This window comes from Tamandua tetradactyla, chromosome 5 (assembly GCF_023851605.1).
Source record: "Tamandua tetradactyla isolate mTamTet1 chromosome 5, mTamTet1.pri, whole genome shotgun sequence".
NCBI lineage: Eukaryota > Metazoa > Chordata > Mammalia > Pilosa > Myrmecophagidae > Tamandua > Tamandua tetradactyla.
Window position 1 is genome coordinate 2,171,612 of NC_135331.1, and position 19,225 is coordinate 2,190,836.

At 58.9% G+C, this 19,225-nt stretch overlaps 1 protein-coding gene across 3 annotated transcripts in view; it reads right to left on the bottom strand.

The window, feature by feature from the left end:
• Positions 1 to 19,225, bottom strand: part of ADGRD1 (adhesion G protein-coupled receptor D1) — a 153,405-nt gene that overhangs the window by 5,369 nt on the left and 128,811 nt on the right. For all 3 annotated transcript variants that reach the window (XM_077159539.1, XM_077159538.1, XM_077159537.1), the window contains 3 exons: positions 8,483 to 8,549; positions 5,638 to 5,704; positions 3,235 to 3,326 (listed from right to left, as the gene is read on the bottom strand). In XM_077159539.1, the coding sequence (XP_077015654.1) occupies positions 3,235 to 3,326; positions 5,638 to 5,704; positions 8,483 to 8,549 (226 nt within the window). The remainder of the gene's footprint in view (positions 1 to 3,234; positions 3,327 to 5,637; positions 5,705 to 8,482; positions 8,550 to 19,225) is intronic.

A 19,225-nucleotide genomic window follows, 5' to 3' on the forward strand; every position in this document is an offset into this window, starting at 1 on the left:
GGGCTGGGGGGAGCCCAGCAGAGTGAGTGGAGTGCAGGCAGCCCCACCCCCTGACCACTGTACACTGGGCCAGACTGGGTGCTGCTGCTAAGCTCCCGCAGCTGCCACCATCCTGGGCACAGCCCAGCCCAGCCAGCCCACCTGTGCAGATGCCGTTCAAACAGGCCTATAGAGCTCAGGAGCCCAGCGGGGTAAAGGGGCATCAGCTGAAGGCTCCCTGGGCCCTGTGGCACCCCAGCACCTGCACAGAGCTGGCCTCCAGCAACACCCCAGCACCTGGACAGAGCTGGTCTCCAGCAAGCTCTGGTGAACGCTGGCTGTAGGAATGACAGCCAGGTGCCAGGCCTGCATGATACATGATGCAGTCATGCCAAGTTCAGCCCCCGACTGGCCTACGGGGGCACTTCTGCATCTGAGCTCTGGAGATGAGGCTGGGACCAAGGGGGCATGCTACCCAGCAAGGGGGACAAGGACAAAGGAGGCTGCCTGTTTCTTCCTGGCAGGCCTTGGCCCTCCATGTCCCTGCCTTGGACATGCCGTTGCCTCTGGGTCCCTCTGCCAGCCCCCACTGCTGCGGTGGCTCATGAGTCACATCTCCCCCCATGCCAGATGGAGGGGTGTCTCCTCAGGGAGACCTTTCTGTTCCCTACACCCCATGGAGCAGTGACCACGTCTGTGTGTCTATCTCCCTGACTTCAGCTCCCTACAGGCCGAGACTGTGCCTCTCCATCTCTGTGGCCCACAGGGCAGCATGCGCTGGGTGCCAGCATGCTGTGGGCAAATGCTTGCTGCGTGAAGGGGCGGTAGGCACAGGGCGCAGGAGGTGGCACGGTTCTGCCATCTACGCGTCTTCCTTGGAAGCCAAGACCCAGGCCCCAGACCCCTGCAAGGCTGACACAGCTCCCAGGCTTCAGGCCTCAGGGAGCCTACCGCCAGCATGTCTTCATAAAATTACTGTGATAGAGCTAACACTGCTGTCTCCCGAAAACAAGAACCTCATGAATTATTTAGCTGCAATATTTAGATCCTGGAAAAACCGTATTTGAAAGGAAAGGTCATTGAAAAATAGGTTCCAAATGTGCTTTTAAAGTGACAGTTTGTTTTCTTCTTAAGAAATAAAACTGCAAAGATGAAGACCTTTGGGGAAAACGTGTCCAGCTGAAGTTCACGAGGACACTTACTGACATGGCTAGAGACCCAGAAGGAGAGGAGCCCTGCCAGGAGGGGCCCTGGGCAGAGGAGGGGCTCTCCACCCCTTGAGGCTGCCACCACTTACACTCCCGCAAGGGCAGCCTGGCTTGGGGTGCCAGGCCCTGTGTGCGTCTCTACTGTGTGTTTTCATGTGGCCCCAACACTCCACAACCAAAACTCAAGGAGAGCAGGGAACACTGAGAGCTCTGCCCATGAGCACATCCCAGGGGAATGCCTGGTACTGGCTAAGTGCACAAATGACAGCAGGGTCACATGTGCACACATGTACGCCTGCACACATGCACACCAGCACACACTCACATATCTGTGCACACACAAAAATGCACACACACACTGGTCCTCCCTCCTGCAGCACCTGGCAGGACAGATGGACATACACTGCACAGAAGGCTGGGCTCAGTGCCTGCTCAGGCTGAGTGCCCTGCATCTGTCATCTCTCCTCCATATTGCAGCACGGAGCGTGTCAGGAGTTCAGGTGCCCCAGGGAAAGGAGCCCGAGCGGGCCTGGTGGGTGGGGAGGGGACGGCGGTGAGTTATAGGACACTAGCGGCAGAGTTGTGGAGGTGAACTCTCCTCTCCAGGTCTCACTGGGGCCGGGCTCAGGAGGAGGGAAGGGCACGTTGTGCGGGAGGAAAAGGCTGGACACAGGCAGGCCGCCCTGCAGTGCCTTGGGGGGTGACAGGTCAGTCCAGGCCAGGGCTCTGGGCAGCGTGGCCCTCTTCTCCCACGTGACCCTCGACAGGTTTCCAGAGGCAGAGAAAGCCCCAGTGGCCTAGGACCACCGGGCAGTTTAATCCCCAGTGTTTGGAATTCATTACAGAATAATTATCGCATTGATTTTGCTGTGGCATATTTACTGGCTTTCCTTTTGGATCAGAAAAGATAGACTATTACCAAAGTAACGTTCATTTTGCCTGTGCCTTGGAAATTTGAAAGTCGCTGGCACTTTGACAGGTTTTAGCTTAAATTCTATAAATGGAAATGACCGTCCACACCAAAATTCCAGTGCACGTACTGCCTTTCCACCTCAGACCCCCTCTTTGCCCTCCTGCTTCCCCCAGCCCCGACCCATGGGCGAGGGTCCCTTGTGTACCCCACCCCTGCACCCCCATCAGGTTCTGGAAACAAACACCCTGTCCAGGGCATGGCGTCCACATGTTTGCCTTGTCCACCCGCTGTTGGTGCCCCGCACACTCATAACCGACCCGGTGACCCATGGGGAGCCACTTCAGCCTGCCTCCAGGGGTGCCCAGCACACCCCAGCTGGGGAACATGAGCCTCAGCTCCTGGCTAACTGGCGAACTCCACTCAACTGTGACAGTTGTTGACCCGTGGGTGTGTGACCCAACCCGTCATCGGCAGCAGGCCCAGGACCCCAGCCCAAACAGGTGGGAAACAGGATCCTTCCTGGGGACCTGCCCCCTGCAGCCACTTTGTCACCAGGAGGGGAAGTCTCAGCACAAAGCTGACGGAGGATGAAGAGCTGACGGATGCACAGTGAGAAGCAGGTCTGGCGATGCCACCGTGACACGCTAACCAGCCCATGGAACCATTCTAAGTTCTGGCCCTGATATGTGTGGGCAAACTCTCCTTTAAAGGTCAGTTTCTGCCACCCACAATGGGCAGAGCCTAAGTGACATGGGGTCAGAAAAGCCCAGAGGGAAGCAAGTTGTGTGTGGGGCCATCTCCTGAGGACCTGCCCTCCGAGCAGCTCGGAAACACCTAGTCTCTTCGGGGCTTGCCTTCGTGGGACAGCCCTGTGAGGCAGGAGGCATTATCACTCCCCGTGACAGGTAAGGAAACTGAGGCACTGAGGTGCTGAGCCCTTGCAGGGTTGCAGCAGGCTCCAGAACTCGCTCCCTGCCCCGCCCTGAGTCTCCTCCCCACCCAGTGGCCACAGTCCCTGGGGGACATCTGGTGTACCCCATCTTTCCAAGTGTGGACCCGTCCCGGGTCACCCAGAGAGAGCAAAGACCAAGGGGACATAACCTGGCCTGCCGCGAGACTGAGGGCACCCCTTACTTGAAGGCACTGGCGTCCCCGTGGATCTTGTAGTTGTCGGCACTGATCTGTGAGATAACCCTGGTCACAGCGATGAGGATGCCGGCGTTGACCTGCACAGGAGCAGAGAAAGGAAGCCAGGTGAGGGGCTGATCACACCTTACCAGGTGAGGCAGGTGAGGGGCTGAGCACACCTGCACCAGCCCCCCAGCCCCCGCCTAAGGCCTCTGGGCCTCTGTGAGTCCACCAGCTGAGGACTCAGGTCCTAGCTACTGAAAAATGACAAACAGACCATTTGTGGTGGGCAGGAAGTCCTCCATGCCCTTGGCGGCATGGCATGGGGAAGCGTGGGACGGCGCAGTCGGACAGCCCCCTCTGTGTCGGCTCTGTGTGGGGCTGGGCCACCACCAAAGGGCTCAGGAGGCTGCCCCCCTGGCTGGGGACATTAGTTCCTGCAGTGCGAGCCGAGCGCTGAAAGGATGGGGGAACCCGGGAGGGACAGCACCTGCCTCTCATTTCCAGCCGGGAGGCCACAGTGGGGAACAGCATCTTCTGGCCAGCAGCCCCTCCTGCTGGGGCTGGCTGGAAGGCTCCCCTTGGGGCCCATGGAGCATGCTGAGGGGGTCTCTGGCTGAGGCTGTGGCCCCACCTGGGGGTCTCTGCACAGTGGGCTGAGGTGGGGCTGCTCAGGGCAGATGGTAGGAAAGGGAAGGGAGGCCCTGCTGACTGCCTGCATCAGGGATTGCAGGGGCCATGCAGGTCAAGCCCCTTTTCCTCCTGCTTCAAAAAGTCTGAGGTTGTCCGCAAAGTCAGAACCATCTGACCTGCCTTTGTCCCCTTAATTTGGAGACAACAGATGCTTCCCCAGGTCGACGGGGCATGTGGCAGGGAGCACCTCAAGGTCACGGTGCACCTCAAGGTCAGGGTGCTCCCCAAGGTCACGGTGCACCTCAAGGTCACGGTGCACCTCAAGGTCACGGTGCTCCCCAAGGTCACGGTACACCTCAGGGCTGCAGGGCTCCTCTTGGCACACGGCCGCGTCCACTGCGCCCACCCAAGCTGTGGCCCAGTTCACGGCTCATCGTGCCCCTTTGCCTGGGCCCACAGGGGGCACGCATGATGGAGGAGAAGTTAAAGTACAGTGACTTCATGTTCGACTCAGCGCCAGAGGAGAGATCAGCTGACACACAGCTCTCGGCAATCAGAGTTGTCCATAGTTCCAGTTTCAGTCCTGACGGTCAGTGTCCAGGGATCTCTGAGTCCAGCCGGTCCCGTGAGTGAGGCTGACCTCTGCAGCGGCCTGGGGAGCTCTTACCCAGGCAGCAAGATCCCCCAGGTCAGTTGCTGCCGCTCCCACAGGATGCGCCAGCTTCTCTGTAGTGCCTTGGCCATGTGCCTGGGGCTCGCCTGGGCTCTGGACGGCTGGCTCCTCACTTGGTTGTGACTTCCTCGCACTCTTTAGGGAGAGGACGCACCTGGCCTCCTCCCTCTGCCCGCCCAGATGACACTGCAGCCAGACCTGGGTCGGGCCCCAGCCTCTGTGCAGCCACAAGGACCAGAGTCTGTCAGGAAACCACTCCCTGCGTGGGACCGGGCCAGAGTCCCAGAGAACCCACAGTCCAGCCGCCCCCACCACACAGCCCTGGGCTCTCGCTGCTGCCCACCGTCCCCAGACAGGCTGGATACCGCTGAGGACGGATGCCAGGAGAGCTCCCATGAGGACAGCCCTGCAAACGCTGTTTCTGAGAGCCGCCCTAAGCCCGCGTGTCCCCATTCGCTTTCCGACCTGCTCCTCCGAGGGCCCCGCACAGAAGACAGGCTGCCATCCCCACACGGTGCCACGAGCCCCTTGTCCCCTCGTCCCGGCCAGCTCAAGGGTGACCTGTCCCGGCGCACACACCCAGGCTGTCCTCGGCAGCCCCCTCGGCGGCAGCATCTGCCAGGCCAGGGCACCCAGCTTGCCACTCTGCGGACCCTGAGTTTGCTCACTGCAGAGGCCCCTGGGGCCACCACGGCCACCGGGCAGACAGGCAAAAGGATGACCTCAGGGAGGGGCCCCAACGGAGCCGGGGCAGAGCAGCACAGATGCAAACCCACGGTCGAGCCTGACCTGAGAGCAGAGCACCGCGCGGGACGGATTCCAGGAAGCCCACGGGGGCCCGAACAAACGCCCGGTCTGCCCATGCGCTGCTCTGAGAAATGGCGCTCAGGGTCACTACCGAGGCAACTGTGACAAGGACGCCACTGATGACCTGTCCTCACCGCGCAGCCCAGCCCGAGTCCCTGGGCCCGCCCCGTCCACCCCACCACCTGGGTCCTCTCTGTCTACCTCATGTCCCCTGGGCCTCCCCCCCATCCTCTCCCCTCTCCTCCCCACCCCCCAGGGCCCTGGCTCTTCTCCCCCAACGTGGGGCGGGAACGTACCACGATGACCAGCAGGGCAGGGGCCACGAAGGCCCAGATGGCGCCACTCTCCAGGGACAGCCAGCAACTGTGGAGGGAAGCAGAGCCATTAAACCCACAGGGCCACTGGGTACCCCTGGTTCAGACAGGGTGGCCAGGACAGCACCCAGCAACAGGCAGAGCCAGGAGATCTGAGCCCTGGCAGCAGCGGTGTGTCAGGGCGGCCCCTCTCATCTCGGCGCAGGCCAGCCCAGCGTCCGAGGCCCCCAAGCCAGAGGAAACCCCAGTCTCTGAAGAGCCCAGCCAGAACCAGAGCCAGGTTCTTATTTCATCAGGAAAAAAGAAAACAATCTTTGCCACCGGCTGCTTTTTTCCAGGGCATTTTAGCCACCAACCCACAGGCAGCTCTGTGGGGAGGGAGTACCCATGGTATCAGGGCTGCGCCTGGCAGGGCCCCGGCGGAGTAGAGGGGCCAGCAGAGCCTGGGAGTGCACTCGTCTCCTGGAGAAGTATCGTCTGGGGTGCAGGACCCACATTAAGAGGGTGAAGTGCCTCCTGAACCCAAAGATGTGACTCCAGGAGCTCAGGCAAGAAACCTGCTCCTCTACAAGTCCATTATTTTCAGGGCACTAGACCTGCCAAGAGCCTGGGTTCCCCAAGGCCTCAGCTCCAGGTCCCGGGCACAGGGTGGGGCCTGGGCAAGGGGCAAGCCTGAGAACAAGGACAGGGACCTGGGTACAGGGCAGGGCCTGGGCAGAGATGGGGACCTGGGCACAGGGCGTGGCCTGGGCACAGAGATGGGGACCTGGGCAGAGATGGGGGCCTGGGCACAGGGCGGGGCCTGGGCAGAGATGGGGACCTGGACATGTGGCGGGGCCTGGGCAGAGATGGGGGCTGGGCACAGGGCAGGGCCTGGGCACAGGGCGGGGCCTGGGCAGAGATGGGGACTGGGCACAGGGCGGGGCCTGGGCACAGAGATGGGGACCTGGGCACAGGGCGGGACCTGGGCAGAGATGGGGACCTGGACACGGGGCGGGGCCTGGGCAGAGATGGGGACTGGGCACAGGGCGGGGCCTGGGCACAGAGATGGGGACCTGGGCACAGGGCGGGACCTGGGCAGAGATGGGGACCTGGGTACGTGTCGGGGCCTGGGCAGAGATGGGGGCCTGGGCATGTGTCGGGGCCTGGGCAGAGATGGGGACTGGGCACAGGGCGGGGCCTGGGAAGAGATGGGGACTGGACACAGGGCGGGGCCTGGGCAGAGATGGGGACTGGACACGGGGCGGGGCCTGGGCAGAGATGGGGACTGGGCACAGGGCGGGGCCTGGGCACAGAGATGGGGACCTGGGCACAGGGCGGGACCTGGGCAGAGATGGGGACCTGGACACGGGGCGGGGCCTGGGCAGAGATGGGGACTGGGCACAGGGCGGGGCCTGGGCACAGAGATGGGGACCTGGGCACAGGGCGGGACCTGGGCAGAGATGGGGACCTGGGTACGTGTCGGGGCCTGGGCAGAGATGGGGGCCTGGGCATGTGTCGGGGCCTGGGCAGAGATGGGGACTGGGCACAGGGCGGGGCCTGGGAAGAGATGGGGACTGGGCACAGGGTGGGGCCTGGGCAGTGATGGGGGCCTGGGCACAGAGATGGGGACCTGCACACGTGGCGGGGCCTGGGCAGAGATGGGGGCCTGGGCATGTGTCGGGGCCTGGGCAGAGATGGGGGCCTGGGCAGAGATGGGGTCTGGGCACAGGGCGGGGCCTGGGCATGAGAACGGGGCCCTGGGCAGTGACTGTCCCTGACAGCATCCTGCCTGTGTTGCATCAGCACTGGCAGCTGGTGGCCTCACCAGGTCTCGCGGCAGCACCAGAACCCCCCACCTAGCTCCATGGCCTCCTCCCCAGGCTGTGCTCCATCCTGCCAAGACACCCCAAGAGCAGAGAGGAACCTCTCGTCGGGGATGCACCCTGGGGAGGAGGCCACCCGGCTCCAAAAGGCCTGTCCCCCAGCACTCTTGTCGTCTTGGAATGCCGTGGGCTGCGCTGCTCTAGGCTGGCGCTGCAGACGACATCTCCCTTGGTCTCGGGCCCGGGCTCCTCACCCCCGGGGTAGAGGCAGCCTGTTCAGTGGGCACCCAGCCGGGTGGTGAGGACCGAGGGCGCAGCCATCTGCTGCCCTCAGGTAGGGAGGGCGAGGTTTCTCTAGGTCAGCAATTCAGCTGAGCCCTGCAGCTTCAAACCTTCCCACCTCCTTTCTCTTCTCACGTGGGAGCCTTCCCTCCCTCCGTATTTTCCCTCAGTGCAGTCAGGCCTGCAAAGAAGACACCTGAGGCAGAGCCTCTAATCCTGCCAGCAACTGGGAGTGTAGCCGGCCCCACAGTGCCGTCCCTGCCTCGTCCTGGCTCCACTGGGGACCAGGAGATGTAGTTTCCAGATGGCAGTGGAGTTCCAGCCTGGAGCACCCCCTCCTGCCAAGCACTGGGCCTCCGCAGACCGCATCCCCACCACACCCCCACCACACAAGCAGGCCAGGCCCCTCCTGCGGCCGCACAGGTACACGGCCACGGCTTATGGGGCAGTTGTGCGTCCTCGGCACTCACTAATCACCCAAAACAGGGTTAAAGGGCCACAAAACTGGGCTCTGAAGGGGACCAGAACTGGGTTCCAACGGGACACCGTGGCTACCTCTCCATCCTGGTGGCACTCTGACATGCCAGTGGCCAGGTCCCAGGCTGGAAGCCAGTGAGAGCACCCAGCGGGCAGGAAGCCTCTCCTTCCCCCACCCCATCTCCCTGCCAGGGCCCGGGAGACCCTACCCCATGGGCTCCTGCCCGCCCCAGGGGAGCTCAGAAGGCAAACCCGTCACTTACTTGTTACTTGCCCCATAGCTGTCCACGGCAGAGGATACTGAAACGATGCAGATCACAAGAGGAAAACCTGCAGGGAATCAGAGCAGCGCACGCCACCTTGTTGCAGTCTCCTCGCATTAACCATCTCACACCTCAGCTATACAGAGAGCCACATGCTAAGGGCCAGGACAGAACAGCCCCTGAACCCGAGGACCTGCTGAGTGAACCTCGGGGTCACGCACCCACTCCCAGGGTCACGCACACACTCCCACTCCCACACACAGGGCGAGGACAGTCGTGAGCCCTCGTCTGCAGCAGCGGCTTGGGCAGGCGTGGTTCTGCTGGGAGGGGGAAGGGTGGCCCAGCTTGGCCCCAGGACAGACCAGTCCCACCACCCCAGGGGACACACTGGGCTGTCACACTGGGCGGGGAGTGCCACTGGCATCTGGTGGGCAGAGCCTGGGGTGCTGCTAACCTCCTCTGATGCTCAGGACACCCCAACATGGAGAAACCCTGACCCAGAGCTACAGGGAGGGAGGGGCAGGGCACGCGGTGGCGGCTCTGGGGGAAACGACGTGCGGTGCTCCAGGGCACCCCCTTCAGTGCCCGCCACAGGACTCACTGTCACAGCCTGTGTCCCATCCTCCCTCTCTCCCTCTAGTGATGCGCACACCCTAAATGCCCCCTCAACGAGTCCCACCCACAAACCAGCGCTCTAAACGACGCTGAGGATGACAGGCTACCGTCACCTCCATCCACCTCCAAACATTCACAGCCGACCCTGTTCCAGATTCTGCACAAATTACGCATCAGCTCCCCTTCCTCTACTCTCACTCTATCTCCTGGTAACCTAAATTCTAGATTCTGCTCTGTGAGTTTACGTATTACAATTAGTTTGTATTAGCGGACTCATCCAGTATCTATCCTTTTGCATCCAGCTTGTCTCACTCAGCGTCATGTCCACAAGGCTCATCCGCGTGGCCGCCCACTTCAGGACCCCCTCTTCTTACTGCTCAGTAACACTCCCTCGTGCGTTTATCCATTTATCAGACGATGGACATTTGGGTTGTTCCCATCTTTTGGCAATAGTGAATAACGCTGCTGTGAACACTGCTGTGCACGCGTCTGAGGATAAACTGAGTACTGCCAGGTTGTAGGGCAGCTCTGTACTTAGTTTCCCAAGAAATCGCCAAACCGTGCTCTGCAGCGGCTGCACCATTCTCCACTCCCAGCAGCCCTGAACAAGTGCCCCACTCTCTCTGCATCCTCCAACACCTGCGGGCTCCTTTTGAACAGAGCGGCCTTTCTAGGAGGTGTGAGCGGACATTTCACCGTTTTGATTTGTATTTCCCTAATAGCTAGTGAGTTTGAGTGTCTTTTCACGTGCTTTTTAGCCTTCTATATTTCCTCTCTGGAAAAGTATCTAATCAAGCGTTTTGCCCATTTCTAATTGGGGTGTCTCTTTGTTGTTGAGCTGTAGATTTCTTTATATGTTCTGGATATCAAACCCTTATCAGATATGCAGTTTCCAAATATTCTCTCCCACTGAGTCGACTGTGGCAGCCTTTGACACGGGACGGGGGCCACTGGTGCCAACACAGAGGAAATCCAACCGGAGGGAAGGAAAGGGAGGGAACATCTCGATGAGGCCAGCTCAGCCCAGGGCAGGCCTGCCTGAAGCCAGATGCCCCTGGACCTGCTGCTGTTGTCCACAGGAGTCGGGAGTTCCTTTTGTGCCTAAGCCACTCTTGAGGTGGGTTACCGTTACATGAAACTACATGTGAGAAATGAAATCTGCTCCATATTGTGCAAAGCCACACCCTATACTGCTTGCGGGAATGGCTCTGATGCAAGCCCAGGGCCTCCGTCCTCTACCGCAGGCCTCGGTCTCCTCAAGGCCATGTGGACAGCAGCTGTGATTCGTCACTTTGTGAAGACGCCTCCTGGAGAGCTGTCCCGATTCTGAAACATATTGTTTTACATGTCCAGCAGTTTGCCCCATTACAGAAAGACAAGAGGGGGCACTGGCCGTACCTGCAGAGGGGACCACAGGCCTTGGGCAACAAGAGTAGGAGTCTTTGAACATCTTGGGCTTAACAGTCTCCCCAGAGGGCTCAGCATTTCCCCAAAGACAGGACCACGTGGTCAAAATACTTCTGGATCCTTTAGCCCTACCAAAGGTGAACTGTTTCTCATTCTCTTTGAAACCTCAAGGCTTTATACCAACTGCCTCACAGACCTCCAGGAAGGAGACATGATACGCGGCACTGCCCAAGCTCAGTCTCCCAGGGAAGCTGCCCTGGGAACACTGCCCATGCCCACACGCACAGGAAGACTGGAGGCAGCCCATCAGGAACCTGCCTAGAGTGTGGAGCGGCCTCCTGGGGTCCAGGCCCCTGAGCACAGCAGCCCGGCCCGTGACCCCAGGGAAGGCTGTGGTGGCAGAGACACACGGTTCAGGCCTCCCTGCCCCTGAGCTGCTCCTCCACAGACAATGTTCAACGCAGACAGCTCCTGGCTTGGCTGTTCCTCCCGTTCCTGGAACAGGGCCTGAGATGGATGAGAAACGCATCAGGGACCTGTGGCTCTTTCTCCATCTGTGACTGGAGCTCTGGCGGGGCCGAGGAGGCCCACCCCAAAGGAGTACCTGCCCCAGAGTGGGGGAGGGGGGAGGGGAGGAGGATGAGGAAGGGGAGAAGGAAGAGGATGAAGGAGAAGAGAAAGAGGAGGAGGAAGGGGGAGGAGGAGGAAGGGGAGGAGGAGGAAGGGGAGGAAGAGGAGAGGGAGGAGGAGAGGGAGGGGGAGGAGGAGGAGGAGGAAGGGAAGGAGGCAGAGGGGGAGGAGGAGGAAGGGAAGGAGGTGGAGGGGGAGGAGGAGAGGAAGGAGGCAGAGGGGGAGGAGGAGGAAGGGGAGGAGGAGGAGGAGGGGGAGGAGGAGGGGGAGGAGGAGGGGGAGGAGGAGGGGGAGGAGGAGGAAGGGGAGGAAGAGGAAGGGAAGGAGGTGGAGGGGGAGGAGGAGAGGGAGGAGGAGGAAGGGGAGGAGGAGGAGGCGGGGGAGGAGGAGGAGGAGGAGGAGGACGTGGAGGAAGAGGAAGGGAAGGAGGAGGAGGTGGAGGAGGAGGTGGAGGAGGAGGAAGGGGAGGAGGAGGAGGGAGAGGAGGAGGGGGAGGAGGAGGGGGAGAAGGAGGGGGGAGGAGGAGGAAGGGAAGGAGGTGGAGGGGGAGGAGGAGGGGGAGGAGGGGGAGGGGGAAGAGGAGGAAGGGGAGGAGGAGGAGGAGGAGGGGGGAGGAGGAGGAAGGGAAGGAGGAGGGGGAGGAGGAGAGGGAGGAGGGGGAGGGGGAGGAAGGGAAGGAGGTGGAGGAGCCCGTGGCAGGCAGGTGCTCGCTTCCCCGCGCCTTGCGTCTGCAGTGCATGCAGGTCCTGTCTCCAGCCCCGGGCGGTGCCTCCACTCAGGCTCCTGCGCTGCCTCGCTTGGCCTGTCGCTGTCACCCCCATGCCCAGCTGAGCACCAGCGGCAGCGTGGGAGGTGGACACAGCTGCATGTCCACAGTGTGCGAGCCGAGGCCCAGGGAGGGACTTGGTGTCCAGCACCCCAAGCCCCTGCCCCCCCCGCCCCCCCACCCACATGTGTGCTTCTTTCTCCTGGTCACAGCTGAAGGGGCCATGGCTCTGGCTGCCACTTCCCAGAAAGCCGACAGTGGCCCAGCTGTCCCTCACCCTGACCCTACCGGCAGCTGCCCCTGGCTTGGCTCTGCTGGACACAGGGCAATGCGGGGGAAGCCATGGCAGGAGTGTCAGTTGGGTGGGGGTCCTGGGCAGCTGCAGCCCTTTCTGCCCCTTGGGCCACACTGTACAGCCCGGCTAGGGGTGCAGCCTGGCAACACCTGAGAGCATCCCAGGGCACATTCTGCTCTCACCGTGCCCTCCAGAACCCAAAAGAACATGGCCTCTGAAGTCTCAGGGACTGGACTGTAGGTGTCCTGCGGGGCCAGGGGACACTAGCTCCTATGGGAACCGTGGGGCTCGCCCAGCCCCTACACGGCCACTCCAGCTTCCAGGGTACCAGGGAACTGTGGTGCCACGGGTGGGGGCGGCGGGGGCTGGCAGTGTCCACAGGACCCTTGCCGCCCCCCTTCCCACTGTCCCATGTCACTGTCTCAGTAGACTGAGGTAGGCAGCGAGCAGTGGGGTTTCCACAGGTGGCCAGGGGCACAGCTGCCTACTGCTCCCTCCTCACCGAGGGTTCTCCGCTTCCTTGAGCAGGGGTTGCATCTGCAGAGCCTAGGGCTATGCTGAGAAAGGCCCCCACTGAGGTGACCCGGGGCTGCAGGTGTGACAGCTGGGGCAGGGGGAGGGGGAGGGAAGGGGCACCCCCCCACCCCCGCCCCATCCCTATCTCCAGGCCAGCGTCCGGCCCCAGGCCGCCCCTCTGGCTGGCCACCTCCCTCTCCCCTCCCCAGAACCGAGGAGCCCGTGGTTCCTGCCCAGGGTTGCACGCTTCTGCTGGTGAGCTGCGGGTCTGCCGTGGGCACCGAGGAGCCCGTGGTTCCTGCCCAGGGTTGCACGCTTCTGCTGGTGAGCTGCGGGTCTGCCGTGGGCACCGAGGAGCCCGTGGTTCCTGCCCAGGGTTGCACGCTTCTGCTGGTGAGCTGTGGGCCTGCCGTGGGCACCGAGGAGCCCGTGCTTCCTGCCCAGGGTTGCACGCTTCTGCTGGTGAGCTGCGGGTACCAGGGGCCTCTAGCTCCCAGGCACGGTCCTCACAGGGCAGCCACGGGGCTCGAGGCCTGGCTCCTCCTCATCCTGGGGCTGCTGGGAGCTCAGTCCCCCATTTACATGGAGCCATGCTCACCGACTGGTCACCACACAACCGAGAAATGAGCATCTGCTGTGATAAACCACGAGAGCAGGAGACTGCCTGCCACCCCAGCACTGCCAAGCTGCCTCAGTCTCCCACCGCTCAAACAAATGCCCACAGTGGGCCGGCTCAGCACCAGGGGCCTGCTGCCCTGGGCTTCCGAGGCGGGAAGGCCGGCTTCCTCCCAGGGTCCTCTGGCCATCCTCAGGGATCCTTGGCTTTTCCATCTGGTGGTGATGCCCACGACATGTCTTCTTTTTTCTCCTCCAGGCCCTGTGGCTCCCGTGGCCTGCTGTCCAGTGCCTTCTCTTCCGTGTCCAGCTCCCTCTGCTGACAGGACTCTGCTACCTGGAGGAGGCCACCTCCTTCGGCCTGGACGCCTTCATTAACCACGCCATCAAAGGTCCCAATTCCCGGGCCAGGCATGGGCCTGCAGGTGCCTTCCCTGGGGTGGAGCCTGCCCCATGGCACCCCCAGCCCCCTGGCCCTGTCACCTCCAGGACAGGAGTGCAGTGTCAGAGCAGGCTGGGCCAGGAGCAGCCATAGCCAAGGACTGCGGACTCTGGGAAGAAACTCAGGTGCACACAGAAGCCAAAGCCCGTGGCGTCCTCCCACCTTCAAGTCTGCTGAGGTTCCCCTACTGGGTGGGCACGAGCTCCTGACTGGGCACCCTGCCCTCCCTCCTGAGGCCCCCAGCCTCAGACCACAGTCCTGCGGTTTTCAAAACACGGCGTTCATGGGGGGTGGGGAAGAGGCTGCCTCCTGGGGGCTCCTGGTACCCTGGGGCGGCCTCGGCACCTTCTGTACTTGACAGCTGAGGCCAAGGGCACAGCCACACACTCAGGTGAAGGACGCAGCACGAGCCCCGAGGAAGCTAATGGGAGGACAGCTGATGGAGGGTGGACGGACGGCACAGGACGCCGGGACACAGCCAGCACGCAACTGCAGAGCTAAGGTGGGGGTTGCAGACACCCTGGTGAAGTCGGAAATGCTCCCATCTACAGGGCAGGGTCTCGGAGACCTCAGTGTTCCCAGACCTGATTTTTCAAAGGAACTTTAGAATTTTATGCAAAACATCTCAACTTTTAAATATTCGCAACTAACTCAGGTTTTGTGGTTTTTTTTCCTTCCAATTCTGAGCAGACCAAATAAAGCATGCTTCCAGGCTGGGTCAGGCTGCGCTGTGACACCCCCACCCTGCTTCTTACGGGTGACACAGAGAACAGGGGTCTCCACTCCACCAGGCTCCGGTCACTGTTTGGCCAAACCCCACACTCACATTCGATTTGACCAGCTGTGCTGTGACTTATGCGTGCACCGCAGCTGTATGGCTATACCATAAAGAAACTAGCAAATGCAGGCTTATAAAATGGTGTCTTATTTGCCTTATAAATGTTTGCCAATGAAGCCAGAGGTCACAGGAAGGAGCCGCTCTTCTCTCCGGGGAAGCTGGGAAAAGACTTATGGAGCAGGCAGATGTAAACCAAGTTCACTACGGGGGTGGAGCAGGGAGGAACTCCAGCCTCAGGACGTGGCATGTGCAAAGGCCCTAGGCCCGAAAGCAGCAGCAGAGCGAGCTTCTTCCAGGGATGGCACGGGATGCCAGCGGGGACCTGGAAGTTTCCCGCATGGCTAATGGGTGTTTGAGGGGGCCACCCAGTTCCCCTCTCTCAAGTCTCTGGTGAGTTCTTCTCAGAGAAGCATAACTCCCCTCCCCTCATCCTCAGACAAACCACATTTGCCAGCTCCAGGCACAGTAACAAGCACACACATGGGCTTCCTGTGGGGCAAGGACTGAAAAACAAATCTGTTTGGAGAAAAGCAGAAACAAGTCACAGGTCCCCAGTGCCAAGAGCAAACAGCACGCAGGTGCCAGCACCCCTGAGGGGGCAGGCCATCCCTCCCCGCGCAGGAGGAGCGCTAAACCAGCAGACAGGCAGGCGGGGCTGCCGCTCAGGGAAGCAACTGTGACTAATGAAAGTTATTACAATAGCAACAACAAAAACCAACCATTTAAAGTTCCTGCATATTCTTAAGGGCATACAGCAAATTACAAAACATTTATTTAAGAAAACCTACTAAATCTTGCTGAGAACAGTGAGAGTCTGAGCCTCGATCCGCTTCCCCACTCCTCTGACAAGAGGGAGGGAAGCTCCTTGCCGGGCAGCTGTGGCCAGGAAGGGGGTGCACCTCTGCACAGCTCCCCACCCAGGGCCACCGCACCTCCGGAGCACAGGCCGCCAGCGTGCTCCAGCTCGGGGGAGCTGAGGGTCTGCTCCAGGCAAAGGCACAGAGATGCCGTGGCTCCTCCTCAGTCCAGCCCACACTTGCGCCTTAGGAGGGTCTGTTCCAGCTTCAAAAGGCCTAGAAGCCTGGGCCTCCCACCCCCCTCACCTGGCCCCCACTCCCTCACCTGGCCCCCACCCCCTCACCTGGCCCCCCCAGCCTCCTCACCTGGCCCCCCATCCCCCTCACCTGGGGCCCCCACCCCCATCACCTGGGCCCCCTCACCTGGCCCCCCCCAGCCCCCTCACCTGGGCCTCCCACCCCCCCTCACCTGGGCCCCCCACCCCCCTCACCTGAGGCCCCCATGCCCCTCCCCGGCTTGCTTATAGGGCAGAGATTCCAATCTGGTACATGTAAGCCAAGAAGATCACAGGCTACTTCTCCCACCCAGCACCCCGCTTGTAAAGCTGGGGTGTCATGCCCAGAAAAGTGGGCTGCCACCTCCATGCCCGGCTCTGGAGCTGTGGCTCAGAGCTTTTGCCTGGGGGAGAGACAGGGCATTAGAACAGACAGCACCAAAGCTCTCCCCGAGGGAAATGACCTCAAGGGAAACTGGGTAGGAGCGGCTCAGGCCTCAGGGTGCCCCCAACCCCGTGCAGCCCTCTGTGAGCGGCCTCGGGGAGGGGCACCAGGCCAAAGTGCACGCCTGCAAGTTCACTAGAGGGGACCGGGGAGAGATGGCCGAGAGGAGCTCTCCTAAGCTCGAGATAAACCCCAAGACTGGCCTCAAGAGACACCCCTGCAAAGGGGCCCGAGCCAGACTGTGTCAGATATTGAGCACTAAGTGCTGAGGGCACTGCCCAGAACACGGTCCTCAGCCGGCAGTGAGTGGAGCCTGGCCTCTGGTGTGGTACCAACTGAGGCTGGCTCAGCAGAGAGAGGGGATGATAGCCCTGTGTCCCCAGGTGCGGGTGCAGCCCCCAGGCTGTGCCCTCCGGGGCACTAAACCAACACAGCCAAGGTGCTGAGCAAATGGCAAGCCACAGAGGGAGGGGCTGGCATCTACAGCTACAGTGCCACGATATGTTATCACAAGTGCCAGCTTTCAGCAACAACAAGAACGCAACATTCCCAGCCCCCAGGAGGTGGTGGGACCTTCACGCAGGAATGGAAGCCCCGACGTAAAGGGCCTGTGAGCAGCTCAGGTGTCCCACCTAACAGACTAAGCCTCGGAAGCAGCCACTGTACCCAGGCCCAACGGGAGCCTGCCTGAGGAATAAAGTGGGGCATGGTGACCAGCAAGAAAGAGAGAAGCTGCGAACACAGAGAAAGGAACTGTGGAGTCGAAAAGTATAGTAACTAAAATGAAGAAGTCACTAGCGGGCTCAACAGTAGACGTGAACTTGAGAAGGAATCAGTGAACTTGAAGACAGACCAACGAACTGAGCAATCTGAAGAACACAAGGAGAAAAGAACAAAGGAAAACGAGGACCACCTCTGAGAAACAGGTATGCCTTCCAGAACATCTACACATGCACGATGGAAGTACCAGAGAGAGAAAGAAGGAGAAAAGAAACTGAAGAGGGCGGGCCACAGTGGCTCAGCAGGCAAGAATGCTCGCCTGCCATGCCAGAGGACCCGGGTTCGATTCCTGATGCCTGCCCATGTTAAAAAAAAGAAACTGAAGAAACAACGGCTGAAAATTTCCCGGATTTGGTAAAAATCTACACCTACAAGAAGTTCAACCAACTCCAGGTAAGATAAACAGAAAGAAAGCTCCACTCAGGAACATCAGAGTAAAAATGCTGAAAGACAAAGAGGAAATCTCAGAAGAGATAAACTTCTCTTCCTGTAAAAGGGAGTCAGACAAGACTAAGAGCTGACCTCTCATGAGAAACCACTGAGCCAGAGGACAGTAGGATGACACAAAGTACTGAAGGGAAAAAATGTCAACCACGAACCTTCCATCTACCAAAACTATCATTCAAAAATGAAGGTGAAATAAAGACACTCCAAATAAAGAACCACTGAGAAAATTTGTTGCTAAGAAGATCTGCCTTTAAGAAAAAGTAAAGAAAGTTCTTCAGGCTGAAAGCAAGTGACCCCAGCGCACACATATGTGCACACACGTGTGTATACACACACACATAAGCAAAGCACACACAAAAGGAAAGTATGCAATTACAAAGTAGAGCATGAATGAAGAGTGCTTCTTTTTTCCCCTCATAACTGATTTAAAAACTCATGGTAGAAAACAGCATGTATGCAACTGTACTGCTGTAGAAATGTCATATATTTGACAAAAATAAGAAGAGAGATGGGAGCAAAGCTGTATTAGAGTGAGGAAATGCCAGATGGCAACTCAAATCCAAAGGAATACATGAAGGGAACCAGAGGCAATAAATAATAATGTTAATATAGCAAATTCTATAAACAAATACTTGCTCTCCTTTCTTCTCTCAGCTTCTTTAGAAGACCAAAGGTTAAATAAAGTTATAACTATGTATTGTTGAGTTATAGCACAAATATATGTAAGTATAACAATAATTGCACCAATAGCACCAAAAAGGGAGAACAAGGAATAGACCCATAAATGTTATTTCTATATCTCACTATAATTTAGTAGAAATCTGAAGTCAATTATGAAAAATTCAGAAATATATGGTAAACACTTGAAAAACATAGGTGGGCCATGGTGGCTCAGTGGCTGAGTTTTCGCCTGTCATGCCAGAGACCCAGGTTTGCTTCCCAGTGCCTGCCCATGCACACAAAAAAAAAGAAATTGGAAAGTCACTGGCAAATATTAGTGAAAGAGAAAAAGTAAAGGAGGACTAGAGGAAGGGAAAGCATGCACAGCATCTAGAAAACTGAAACGGCAGATGTGACCTAACCACACCAATATCATCACAGATGAAAAAACTAACCAATCCAATCAAAAGGTAGAAATTCTCAGACTTGATTATTTTAAAACCCCACAAGACCCAACTATATCCTGCCTATAGGAGACACACTTTATATTCAAAGCTATAAATAAATTGAAAACAAAAGGAAGGAAAAAGAAATGCCACGCTAACAGCAGCTCCAAGAAAGCGGGTGTGCGTTATACCAATAGCAGATGTGAAAGACTTTAGAGCAAAGAATGTTACTAGAGATAGAGAAGAACATTTTATAATGACAAAAATCAGGGAAACACAGTGTGCTGGTTTGAAAGGAAGCATGCCCCCTAAGAAAAGCCATGTTTTAATATAAATCCCATTTCTTAAAGGTAGAATAATCCCTATTCAATACTGTATGTTTGAAACTGTAATGAGATCATCTCCCTGGTTGATGTGATTTAGTCAAGAATGGTTGTTAAACTGGATTAGGGGATGACATGTCTCCACCCATGTGAGTGGGTCTTGATTAGTTTCTTAAGTCCTATAAAAGAGGAAACATTTTGGAGAATGAGAGATTCAGAGAGATTCAGAGAGAGCAACACTACAAAGCAGAGAGTCCACCAGCCAGCGACCTTTGGAGATGAAGAAGGAAAACACCTCCCGGGGAGCTTCATAAAACAGGAAGCCAGGAGAGAAAGCTAGCAGATGACGCCGTGTTCGCCATGTGCCCTTCCAGCTGAGACAGAAGCCCTGACTGTGTTCGCCATGTGCCGTCTCACTTGAGAGAGAGACCCTGACCTTCATCGGC